The 13536-nt window shown below is 42.3% G+C and overlaps 1 protein-coding gene across 1 annotated transcript; it reads right to left on the minus strand.

Moving 5' to 3' along the window:
* Positions 1-55: 55 nt before the first annotated feature.
* foxo4 (forkhead box O4) lies at positions 56-8353 on the minus strand. Its single transcript, XM_056294664.1, has 3 exons — positions 6047-8353; positions 3894-5460; positions 56-3653 (listed from the first exon to the last, which is right to left on the minus strand). Exons 1-2 carry the CDS (start codon positions 6476-6478, stop codon positions 3925-3927), a joined length of 1968 nt encoding a protein of 655 aa, XP_056150639.1. The 5' UTR covers positions 6479-8353; the 3' UTR covers positions 56-3653; positions 3894-3924.
* Between the last annotated feature and the right edge of the window lie 5183 nt (positions 8354-13536).

The following is a 13536-nucleotide window of genomic DNA, read 5'->3' on the forward strand; positions in this document are numbered from 1 at the left end:
CTTTGTCCCAGAGGCTCAAATGAAATGTGACAACAATGAATTTGGGTCGTATGGGTTAAAGAGATTAAGTTTATTTCCACTGTTCAGAAATATGTTTACTGTCATCTCTGGCTGACTTTACATTATGCAAACAAAGATTGAGGGGGGGGGGAGAAAGAAATACTATCAACATTATTAAAAGAAATAAACATATTGGCTTATGCACAATTCATTCATCCCTGACCCCAACCCACCCATATGAAGAAAAAAAATTAGAAAACAACCCTTTTCAAATACTAAAATGCTGTATCAAGTGAGGGGGGTCTTAAATTTATTTTTAAGAAAAAACTTACAGTGACTAATTACTACTTAATCATAAAATGAGAGTTAAGGTAAAAAGTGAGAAAAAAATTAAAACAGTTGTAATATATGGGAGATACAATGCAAATGATAACGCCACAGCTGAGTTTATGAGGCAGCATTGGAGGTAAGCTATGCATACATCAAGGCGTAGCACAGCGAATACTGTTAATGCAAGGGGATGTCTACTCACAATCACAGCCGCCACTCCTCAGTTTAAAATTGGACTCTCCTATCAAATGCAAACGGGTAGCTGAATGTCAAGAGAGCAGAAGATTTCCAACGGATTAGGCCAAAAATCTCAAAAAAGCAAAAAAATAAAAGGGATTTCAGTGTAATCTTTCTGAAACGATTACATCTGTGTCATGGATGATTTAATACAAAAAAAAAACAAAAAGGTGCCATTTTGTAGTGTACATAAACTGGTAATTTGTTATTCTCCCAAATCTATACATTAAGTGACAAAGTTTCAGGGGGAAGGGGAGGTCATAATATAGATGGAAAAACAAGAGATAAATAGGGTTGGGGTTATTGATTGTATGCTAACTATCACCTTAATAACCAATCCAAGATAATGTTGTATACAGGCCATTTAAAGGCCCCGATTCTATGTAATTGTGCACCCATCGCATCACGGCGTACTTTAAGGTATGCCATAAGAGACATCTAGCACCATTCAATAGAGGAACATTTGCCACAGAGTGCTATATACAAATCCAGAGACCAACATATTCACGCAGCCACAGTGAGAGGATGAATATTGAAGTTTAACTGTGGGTATTTCATTTCTGGTGGAAATTCCGAATCCACGGACAATAATGACAACGACGACAACAAAACAACGACAAAAAAGTTGACATTAAATGACCTTCACCGGATATGAAAAACAAAATAAGTACAAACTTTAGGCTATCACAAAAAAAAAGTTTTAAGGGAAACAAAAGTACATGAAGTCTTGTGTTGCTACTGAGTAACATGCTATAGTGTTGCAGTACTGGCAGTCAAAATGACCTCGAGGGAAAAGGCTAGCATCAATAGAAATGGCTAGAGAGCTTGAATACACTTCTCTAAAAATGGAAATTCAATTCTTTTTAAGAGTCAACGGTTGAAGATAACGTCCCCAGTAACAAAACATAGGTTAAGGGCTGTTAGGTTTTCCAGTCTGTTTTTGACAGAGAAAGTAGGATGCATCAATTTTCTTTTCTCCGATTTACTCCCATGCATCCCCGTCGTCATTACGTGTCTGAGTGACCCTGAGAGCTGATGGTTGCATCACGTCTTGCTTGAGATGAAGATTCACCATTATAAAAAATGGGGACAATGAAATGTCCGTTCTCCTCGCCACATTTCAAGCGCAGATATTATTTTTTTTCTGATATCACAATAACAAAAGCACACTGTAAAAACTTAAATGGTAGATCATTGGGAATTTTTTTTTATAGGTCAAACCGGCCTGTTGTGCTTGTACTTTGCCTCATCTGTTTTGCCTTGGTTCAATCTCAAAGAGTTCTCCAAAAAGCATTTTTCTTTACAAAGCTCATCTATGCTGAGATTCATTGTGTCAGACCTAAGCGCTCCCTACCTACCATGCAAATATTAGTGTTCCTTTGGTTATGTAAAAAAAAAATCTACATGCATCTCATCCTTTTACAAAAATAAAAAGTATAGAAAATTACCGTTAAAAATGATTTGACATTGCTCTCTGCAAATGTAGAAAAAAAAAAAAAACTTTGCTTCTGATTAGTAATATATTCATATGTATTAATAATTCATTCATTACCTCCATCTAAATTGTATATTAAAACTATAGTCAAATATATTCTTTTTTTTTTTACTTCTCACACATTGTAATAATTTCTCAAAAAAGGACTGTTAGTACTTTATAACAAAATGTAATCAACGAGAAGTTCTCATAGAAACCCTCTTTATCCCTGAAATAAAGGGACACCACAAAATACCAGGAAACCGTTTAAATAGCAAAACCCTTCAAGAGATCTTTAAAAATGTCCTTCAAGATTTTATGTAGTTCTCCTGATAAAATCTGCATAGCGTGTCACATACATATAGTATGTACAATGCGTACATCACATGTATGACGGCTTTTTAAATTCTCTTTAATGAAATGGTAAAACCTCACAAAGATCCTATCTTATGTATGTCCCTGTGCGTGAAGCCACATGATAGGAAACACTAAGTGCTTTGAAAATGCACAGGTTCTGTGAATGGATGGGGCACTATATATATATATATGTATATATATATATAACCCCATTCATTAAATAGCAGAGGCATATGCTGTCTAAGACAATATAACACTTGTCCAACTAATCACTTGTTGGCGAATATAAATGTGTCCTTGAACCTTGAATGCCCCATATATAAATTCACAAATCACATTTCTTCATTTTGTTAGTTTAACTGCACATCAGGGATGGAAAAAAAACACTCCCTCCAAGTGACATCCACTTATAAATTTAACACACTGGATTGAAGTCAAAAATGCCAAGCTGCAAATACATACTCAATCACTGTGAAATCAAAAATTTCATTGAAGAAAACCAAATTAGCTTGTCTTCTCTTCTCTCCTCTCCTGAATGGGAGAGAAACAAAACTGTACAGTTCGTACCGCTTTGTGACCACAAACCTATGGTCAGAATTTGTAGCCAATGTTGAATCATGCATCTGAAACCTCAGTGTCAACCATAATCTCCCCCCCCCACCTACTGAGTCTGATGCCTCAAAAGATTTATCCAGTCACTGTGTTGCCTTTTCCTTTGAGAGCAGCCAGTAGAGGATGGGTTTGCACCTTATTTTTGACATCGATATCCAAACAGCATTCTCAAAAGTTGGGCATTTCATGGCAAAACTAGCCACCTCTCCAAACTGCACACCATCACTCCAAATTGTGTGCAGACATCACGCGCAGGGGTACCATATCCACCTTAAAGCTATTCGGTGTAATTGCAATAGTAACTCCAACTAGATAAGAGCAGTTAGTTGTGATTTGTCTTTTCATTATAGTTTGTATCACACACCTCTCAAAAAAAAAACAACTTGAAATTGAAAAAAGGTCAGCAGCCAAAAAGTTGTGTGTTCAAAATTTAAAGAGAAAAAGTTGTGCATAGTAGCCTTAATCCCCTCCCTGTCCTCTGCATGTCTTGGCACACAGCGTGTTTGAGGTCTGGTTTAATCTTTGAGTCCAAGAGGAAAGATCTTTGAAAACAGATCTTCAGCCAACAGGGGAAGGAATGCACCAGTTGTGTTCATCGTGTTGCTGTATCATTTTGTGAGGTGATCTTGAGTGGGATAATTTCCTGCAAGACAAGAAGGGAAGCATGTTATAATTCCTTGTGTCATTATGGCTTAGCTAAAAAACAAATAGCATGCTCTAGATCAAATTGAACCAAAGCTATTAGCTATTAGACTTCATAACTAGTGCAAACCTATTCAAAATTGTCAAAAACAAAAACAAAACTCAAATGTACTTTTTGTGTACTTCTTTATCTAGGCTATATGGGTTTTTTAATGGGAGAATCATATTGTAATTAGTTTACCTGGCTAATATTACTTTTTTTTTTTGTGAAGCTAGCTGGGCACCCAGTTGTGGGCAGAACTCTGCGTGGTGGCTGGGCCAGAGTAGCCTTGGCCTCCTGGTAGAATGGGGTCAAAGTTGAAATCGATGCCATCTCCATCCATGAGGTCACTGTTGATGATGTAGTCTACATCACAGTCCAGGTTCTCTGTGAACATCTCTATATCCAAGTCTGTGGGGAGACGGTCTTGACTCGGCAGGAAGCAGGATGGAGTTCCAAACTGACCCATTCCTTGCAGGTTCCCACTGGGGTTAGTGGTGGGGATGGCCCCTCCATGATGAGGGCTGACGACTGGCACCTGGGTGTGCTGGGCTTTGAGAGATGGGAGTTGCGTAGGGTCCTGGGTCATGCCTGAGAGGATCATTCCAAGCCCCATCTGAGAGCTCAGATGCTGCTGATGCTGTTGCTGCTGCTGCTGTTGTTGCTGCTGCTGTTGGTGTGGTGGCTGTTGCTGTTGGTGGTGGAGGTGGTGTTGAGGTGGCTGCAGCTGAGGCTGCAGTACCATGGGCGCAGGTGTGTTTGGTTCAAGCCCCTTACCCAACAGCAGCTGGTTAGGTTTAGATCTGCCAGTCACCATGGGCACACCCAACCCCATCAACCCAACTCCTCCTGGGCTAGGCATGAGTGGGTCCACCTGAGTCATCATGACATCACTGGGAGGAGGGGAGTCAGAGGTGAGCAGTGCCTCTAGGCTTGAGGGCACGTGGGTGCCATAATGGCCACTCCCGCGGGAGCCAGGGCTGGGCAAGGGGTTGAAGAGTGAGTTTCCAAAGTTAGATGGCTTGGTGCCGCTAGGCCCAGAGGTCTGATTCCCTGTCTGGTTGGAGGCTTGCGGGAGGTTAGAGGGTTGCAACTGGCGGAAGGAAGGGAAATTGGATCCTCGAGGCAACAGGGTTGAAGCAGAGGGCAGCGGAGTAGGGGGTGCTGGCGGGGCTGTGCTAGGACTGGCTCCTCCCTGCTGCCCAGTCATCAGTGTGAGGCCGTCAATCAGGTCTAGCTCCTCCATTAGGGTTTCAGTAAGAGTTGGGGGCAAGTTGCTAGTCGGATAGCCCCCAAGGAGTCCTTCCTCAGGCAAATCCTCCTCCTCCTCTTGACCAGGGGCGATGGGGGACAAACGGCCACTCAGGGTGCTAGCATTAGAGCTAGTGCGCGGGCGGAAGCTGGTCCACATGTCAGGGTCATCAAGGCTGCCACGGGATGAGGGGCTGCTGCTGTTAACTCCCCATTTGGAAAACTGCTGGGATGAGTTGGGGCTGTCTGCACCCGCTGACCCTGTGCTACCATCCCCCTGCAGCGCCCCACCAGCACCCCCGAGGCCCACGGCTCCAGCCTGCTTCTTGGTCTGCTTGGCTCTCATCCGGCTCTTCAACAATTTGCTACTGTTGTCCATGGAGGCAGCCCGACGGCGAGGGGCCTTCCCAGTCTTGCCCCCTTCCGGATTGAGCATCCACCAGGAGCTCTTGCCTGTTGACTCATTATGCACACGCAAGAACTTGTTGTGGAGTGATAAATTGTGGCGTATTGAATTCTAGGGAGAGAGAGAGAGAGAGAGAGAGAGAGAGAGAGAGAGAGAGAGAGAGAGAGAGAGAGAGAGAGAGAGAGAGAGAGAGAGAGAGAGAGAGAGAGAGATAAGGGGTATGTAGATCAACTGTGGGCTGTTTCTCTCCTGAGCATTGTTATTATCATGAATGACTGCTGGGATAGGCTCCAGCATCCCCGCGACCCTGACAGCAGGATAAGCAGTTTCGATAATGGAATGGAATGAATATTGTTACAAATTCCATTTGCATTATCTTTGAAAATATTAAACGAGAATTCAAAATTCAAGTCTTCACTTCAATTATCTCAAAGATGAAACATGTGAAGATTTTCCCTCATTTCATTCGATCAAAGCATTCCTGCCAAGAAAAAAAAGTGTTATCTTAAATGCTAACATTTATGATTCAGTGATGGTATTCTGACACTGATGGTATACTGACACTGTAGTCCGGATCATGAATTTGATAACGTGACAGACGCATCTTATATCGTTGCCACTAAAACTTTGTGGTTTAAAATTGCCACGTTATTATTCAAGTTTTTCATGTTATTCCACATTCTTATCCCCATTATACCTTCCATCCGGCTGAGCTGTTGCTATCCCCTTTATCTTTGAAATACGGGACGGTTTTCACCATCCAGTCATAGATCTGTGCCAGGGTGAGGCGTTTCTCGGGCGAATTTTCTATCGCCTGGCTGATCAGATCAGCGTAGGACTGGTTCCCCCACGCGTTGCGCCTTGACGATCCCTTCCGGGGCGTCGCACCACCCACTCCGGCTACGACTCCACCCTCCGCGGCGACCGCTTTCTCGGGCTCGGACGTGATTGGCTGAGGCTCCTGCTTGTCTTCGTCGGCGGGCGGGGTCCCCGCTGCGGACTCAGGGCCATCTCCCCCCTCCGGCTTGACAGCTGAGATGTCGGGTCTCGGCAGAGGCCATGTGCAAGACCTCGGTCTGCTCTGAGGCTCAAAATCTGGGTCAATCGGGGGTACCGATGACTCGTCCATGGCGAGAGGTTGGGTCGAGCGATTTGACCCCGAAATGCGGTCAGTGTCAGAAACGAGAAGCGCAGTGTAGAGCAGAATAAACACGAGGGTAAACACACAGACGTGACCCAGGTTGGCCAAACATAAAAAGGTTGTTGGTTCAATAACTTCCAAACACAATATGTTTTTCCCACCAGGGGGTGAAGAGTAGGTCTCGAAAAGAGACGCAATAATCTGGATACACCAATAGCTTCAGTTAATCCTGAGATTGGAGATTAGGGAACCCAAATAATCTCCTTAATAGTAACTATCATAAACCTTCCGATTTACATCAGAGTAAATGAGGGCTTGGGTGAGGATTCCTTTGTTTGAATAGAAGAACAAAGGGTCCGATGGGGAACGAATACCGAAACATCTGGATTCGCAACTTTTGTCTATCTTTGTCTTAAACTACAGTGACAAAAAATTGTCGTTGACTTTCTTGCAATAGGCTCACCCGAGTACACGGGAAAAAAAACATAAACCGCTCTACATAAACTAAAGTGTAAAATAAACGTTTTGGATGTGCAAAATTGGAGAAGATATATATTTAAGACGAAATGAGAAAAAAAATCCCAAAACAGTAACCGATAATTAGAAGTGAAATCAAACTGTTAAAAATATATGCGGTAGCATACTTGCAGAATATTGGTTGGTGTATGAGTGAGTGAGCGAGCGTGTGCGTGCGTGTATGGGTGAACGTGAGGCATTCATTGATTGTAAAGCGCTTTGAGTGACTGTTGCAGCTAGAAACGCGCTATATAAATGCAATCCATTTACCATTTACTAATATATTAGCTCACTCGGTTTTGGTCGCTTTAAAACACACTAAGGTACTTTTCTCCTGTGAAGCTACGGGGAAGGATTAGCCAGCCACCGCAGTGGGTCACTGTTACAAAAGAGCTTCTTAGGGAGCCCCCCCCCCCCCGTCTCCACTTGTAAACAACGTGTTGTCTAGATTCAACGCATGCTTAAAAAAAATCCGCGTAACTTAAAACGGTTCGCAAACAAACACCCAAAAAGCAATCGTAAATCAGTCCAACATAACCCAACCCGAGGCAGATTTCACTAAATTAAACTGTGCTATACGTTGATTGTCGGCTGCAAAGTTTGTTCGCCGGACTGATGAGAAGCGTAAAAAAAAGAAAGAAAAAAAGTGACGATAACGCTGGGCGCCGCTCGGCCTGTGCTGCACAAGAGCTGCTCCAACCAAACAAACCAAGTTGTCCCGGCCCGCTGACATGAAGAAACGGCGAGAACAGGGAGCGTTTTAACACAACCGCGCAGTACGTGTTGTGAGTTACCAGAACACACATAAAACCCCATAAAGGAAGTGGACATATGAGGAAAAGTCGGTGTCTGATCCGGTTCAGGTTTGCACAGTCCGCCGCAATGTGGGCAGGCGCGTGTCACCATCTGCCATGTTTCTCGGCACTCCGCCGGAGCACGCGACGCTCGAAAAGCGGGACTCAAAACGTCTCCAGACCTGGATCTGAGTCCGGATCCGAGCCGCAACCTGGAGGGGGGGACACACACACGGGACGACAAAACCCGCAAGGCCGGTTCCTCGGCGAGTTCAAATGCCTTGCAGCTTCGTCGGCGAAAACTCGCCGCACTTTGAAAACAAGACGATAGCCACCTAGCTGGGTGAGCTCCGGCTATCTCAGAGTTTAAAATCCGTGAGGGGGGGAGAAAAAAAGTACGCTAAAGGTTCCCGCAGCTTCCTTCGAGTATCCGTTTTCGGTAAAAAGCGAGTTTTTGGCGACTCCTTTACATCGCGGGGGTCCAAATATCCGTTCGTCCAATATCTTTTTTTTGGATTTGTTTTGTTTTGTTTTGACTCGAGGCGAAGACTCCCTTCTGACGTCTGTTTACCACTGTCAGGCAACGAGTTCTGCGCGTGCGTACTACGGGGTTGACGGGAAATTGAGTCAGTCATGTGACAGCATAAGCATAAACAAATTGGGAGCCAGCGAATGCCGGCGTAGTTTTGCGTTATATAACAGCGCTCACACGCCGGTGGACTTAAACGCATTTGATCTAATGATAGACAGTTACCCAGAAATAAGAAATTATGTCTGCCGTGTATGGCTGTGAGCTTGTATTTCTTGTAATATGTTTTTTATAGTCGTGATACGAGGCAAGTGAGTAGTTGAAAACTAATTTTATAGAATATAGGTTTCTGTACAGCAGGGATACGAACAATCACATTTGCCTTATTTGCCCATATATTCTCTAATAGGTTCAGTAATGGTAGTCACACCACCTTACTGGGTAAGTTCACTGGAACCCAACAGCTATGGTCTGTGAGCCGTAAAGTTCATCAATATTTGATATGTATCCTAATCTATTTATGTATGAGGATTAGAATAATGAATATTTGACTTTGGCTCTGCAGCCTAAACTAAAGTTAACCAGAACAGATTGAAATTGATAGTCTATGTATGTACTAGTCCCTCAAAAAGTTGTTCAACGCTGATCTGTGAAATCCATTTAGGGTGTAATGTTCTGAAAAAGACAAAACGGTCGAAATGTATGTCTTAAAATTACTCATTCGTACAATGCAGAATCACAAAAGAAAACATTAAACTGCCTATTATTTGTCTACACTGTAATGGTTCACAATTTGGATCATTGGGGATCATGGTCATGTAATGAAGATGTGTATTTAAATGGTCAGATATTTTCCTTCTACATTGTTGTAAGAGGGAAACATTTCGCAAGTGTTACTCGTGTAACCTTAAAGAGTTTGACATGGATGTATATAAATTACTTTTACAATTCAAGAAGAGGCTTTTGATTTTGTGCTTCAGTCTTTTTTACGTGGGCAGATGTTTGGGGAGGCATCTTGGACAGAGGTTATTTTTCTGTAATGCTACAAATTAAACAAGGTTTGTTTCTGAGGCTACATCTTATGTGATCTGTTGTCAGTCATCAATCAGTGTCTTGATTAAGTCTGACTTTGTGAACAAATCCTCATCAGAAACCTCCATGTCTCGCTACTGTATAGTGAATGCCAAAGCTGGTGTAAACCAATTATGCCCATTCTCCCTCTCTTCCTGTACAAGCCCCCCCACCAAAAAAAAAGAATTTCTGAGCTAGCAAGACCAAGGTCTTACCTTTTACAGTGGGGAGTTACTCAGAGTACACTGTTACATGTGCACACTGTCCTCCTCCAGATGTCATATCATCCATATAGAAATATTCCTGTGAAAGACTGATGCTTGAAATACCTGTTTTTGCAGAAATCTCACACCATACAGCAATTAATACACACACAGACACACACATGTGCATGTGCACCCATCCAAGCCAAACTGGGCAGGTAGTAAGCTTTAGCTATAGTAAAACATCCTATTGCACAGATGCACAGAATCCCTGCATTTATTGTGAGAATATGACCTTGGTCACTGACCCAACAAATTAATTAAATGTTGCATGGTAATCAGCACATGTTTTTCTACCCGTTTATAAACAAAGAAAAACAAAATTTGACTGGGAAAAATGTTGCAAACATTTGCTGACAATGGCTTGCTTTTAAAAAAAAAGAAAAAAAGACTCATGTCCAAGGCCTGATACCCTTTCTTTACCCATTCCTTGCTATACATGCAATTTGTTTATATGCCTCAAGTCGTTATTGTTCCTGTGTTATTAGATTACAATAAAGTCTTTCTATGCTATGTGAATTTTTGATCATAATTTCGTAAGCACTGAACTGCTCAACTATTAATCTGTCTCCACTCGTCTGGTGGTCAAGCAGTTCATGTTGCAACAAAATGTCCAAAACATTATGATTGACTAAATAATTTGGCAGAATATTAGACATGTATGCAGGTTGGGAGGAAAGATGTTTATTTCTAAACTAGGTTGACCAACAGAGACTCAAATGAATAACCAAACAAACAGCAGGCAATGCGGTTACTGCTGCATTGTGTGTGTGTGTGTGTGTGTGTGTACACGTGTGTGTTTGTGTGTGTGTCTGTGTCTGTTGCCTTATGTGCTCCTTTGCTCAGTGATAATGACATTTTTAAAAAAGGGTTGTTTCATCAAACCCACAATTGCTTTTCAGTAGTGCCATAGGTCTGCCTTTTACCAGACTTACCCTCTGAATCGAGGCCGCGGTCTGAAACTAAATAAATCATCATTTAAGTTACTAGGAAATTAATTTGGTAGGTGATTTGGTAGGCTGATTGATTGATTTTGTGAATGTACTGTTTTGAGTTTATCGAGTAGTGGAATGTACCTTCACTGTCAGCTGAAAAGAAGTGGCTGGTGACTCCACATGTACCTATCGGAGGAGACGTGGTAGTCTGCAGCCCTCCCCGGGGGGTGGAGCATCGGACGGGACGGCTCGGAAGAATGGGGGTAATTGGCCGGATACTATTGGGGAGAAAAGGGGGGGGGGTTAAAAAAAAGAAGGTACAGGAATGTGGTAACAATGTTATTGAAACTGATATGTTTTTTGTGGGAGGGGGTGGACAGCCCCCTCTTCAACTTGACTTTGCAGGCTCAGGAAATTCCGCCGCTAATAATCTGCACGTCCATTAAGTGCTGGGGGTCTAGCCAGTTTTTAAAAAAACTGTTAACAGCTTTGGTGTAACTTATGTTTAGAACTCAGTCGCTACTGTATGCAATTCATTGTTTGAAAGCACAAGCAGGAAAACTATAATTTAGGTGTTTTATATAAATTCCTTTTATTTTTGTGTAGTGCACATATGTGATCTGTATTTGTGCGTGGAGAAACATTCACGTTAGGAGTTTCTTACACGCTCCCATTCCGCGCCTTTCCCCAAGTAATCCCAAAACAAAGAGGAAGTCAAGCTAGCGGAAACCAGACAAGTGCATTTCACAATAAAATGCTCGCTACCTCCGCTTGGATACATCCCCTCAATTTCCCAGAGAACGGTGCACACTCATAATGTGAAAACCCAAATGAAACATTAATTATTTACAACATTTTATAAGGACGTACTAACATATATTAACAACACTGAGTGAACACAGGAACCCTGAAAACAAAAGAACGTTAACCTGTGTCTTTCAGAATAAAAGCCTGTGTTTCAACCCATACAGCATCCTCCGAAATATACCATGCCCTGTTCAAAATACAGTGCAACAACATCACACTACTACATCTGCAGAGGTCAAAATCACTTTAATCTCCATATACAATGAATGTAATAGAATCGGCATACAGGCAGAGACAATTTGACCATGTCCCAGCAGGATAAATTCAGACACTCTTGAAAATCAGGACCTCACATGTAATGTTAAGAGACAGTAGGTGACAAAATGCTCTATGGACAATGGCTCATGCCTTTAATGTAACACTATTCTACAGCTATGAACATTCAGGCGAAGGCCTTTGGCACATAACAAGGTTGCAGTTGTAGGCCTGTAGTGATGCATGAAAGTCATTAGCTAAGTTTCTATTCAAATCTTAAATCAAGTGTAGGTAGACTTTCTGAATCTCAAAAAATGAATTAAAAAAAAACATGCAGGTCGTCCGGGTTGCGTAGCGGTCTATTCTGTTACTTACCAACACGGGGATTGACCGTTCGAATCCCCGTGTTACCTCCGGCTTGGTCGGGCGTCCCTACAGACACAGTTGGCCGTGTCTGCAGGTGGGAAGCCAGCCGGATGTAGGTATGGTTCTGGTCGCTGCACTAGCGCCTCCTCTGGTCGATCGGGGCGAATAGCATGATCATCCCACGCGCAACGTCCCCCTGGCGAAACTCTTTTCGGTCAGGTGAAAAGAAGCGGCTGACGACTCCACATGTATCGGAGGAGACATGCAGGCTACCACATGCCTCCGGGGTGGCGCAGCAACCAGGGTGGTGTAATTGGACGGGTACAATTGGTGGAAAAAAAAGGGGTGGGGGGGACAAAAAACATTCAGATCAGCTGCTTTCTTACAAGCAAACCACTTTTTTGTGTGTTGAGTACACACCTATGTCATCAAAACATTCAAGAGAAAAACTGGATCAATTTACAATAACTTACTTTACTTGCAATTAGAGAGACTCAAGTGTTCTTTTTCCATCATCGCTTATTGCATAGTGTCTTTTGTCAATGAGACAGTTTTTTCACTTCAAGTGAATGTAAAATCTTTTTTTGCAAGACAGTGTTTCCATCCAAATGTGAAGCCTACAGTATCTGAGACCAACTGAGGTCAAGCTACACCAAATCTCCTCAAAAATTTTGCTTTGCATTTTGGGTTGTTTTGATGAAAGGAGTTGGGTAATAAGTCATTAGCTACTTGTACATATATGGGATACAGCAGCATTCAGGAGGGTCAGGTCTTCTCTAGAAGTCTATTCACATTCAGATCCACTTGTGTGTTTAAATGGCATCATTTCCAATAAGTCTAAAGGAGATGTGACTCAGGTGATGGGTCAGTAATTGATGGAGAAACTATAATTGTAGCGCCTCTCTAGCGGGTTTGGCTATAGTGAGCGGTGGCTATCCTGAGTTCTTTAAAACATCTATCCAATCAATCAAATAAGTGGGGTTTCACTAATAAACATATCAGTGTTTAAGTTGTATGTGTGTAATTACTACTTATTAGGCTATATGCGATACTCTTTCATTCAAAATCACCATTTAAGCATTAATTCGTACACTTTAGAATTAAATTAAAACGTTGTAGAACCGAAGGAACGGAGAAGACCGTAGGTTCACACTTTAGCCGTGTAGGCAACTTTCTTTAATCAACGGTAAATCAGAGAGACAACAAAACCACAGCTCGATTGAGCGGAGGCGGCAAGAATAACCAGAAAACTGGCTGAACAACCATAACTTAACCCTGCGTTAACCTGCCAGGGCAACCCTGACTTAACCCTTAGTTCCTGGGGTCAATTCTATCCCCAATACGTGTCCACCACAACGTCTAGAATTACGTGTAACCCTTAAACACTCTTCCACTTTTAAACAGAAAATACTTTTTTCCTTAATTAACTTAAAATATCAAAAGTAGTCATTCACCACAACTGTGTTATAAAAAAGTATAAAAAATATTTACTTAGAAAATATTGTTCAGC

This window comes from Lampris incognitus, chromosome 1 (assembly GCF_029633865.1).
Source record: "Lampris incognitus isolate fLamInc1 chromosome 1, fLamInc1.hap2, whole genome shotgun sequence".
Classification (NCBI taxonomy): Eukaryota; Metazoa; Chordata; class Actinopteri; order Lampriformes; family Lampridae; genus Lampris; species Lampris incognitus.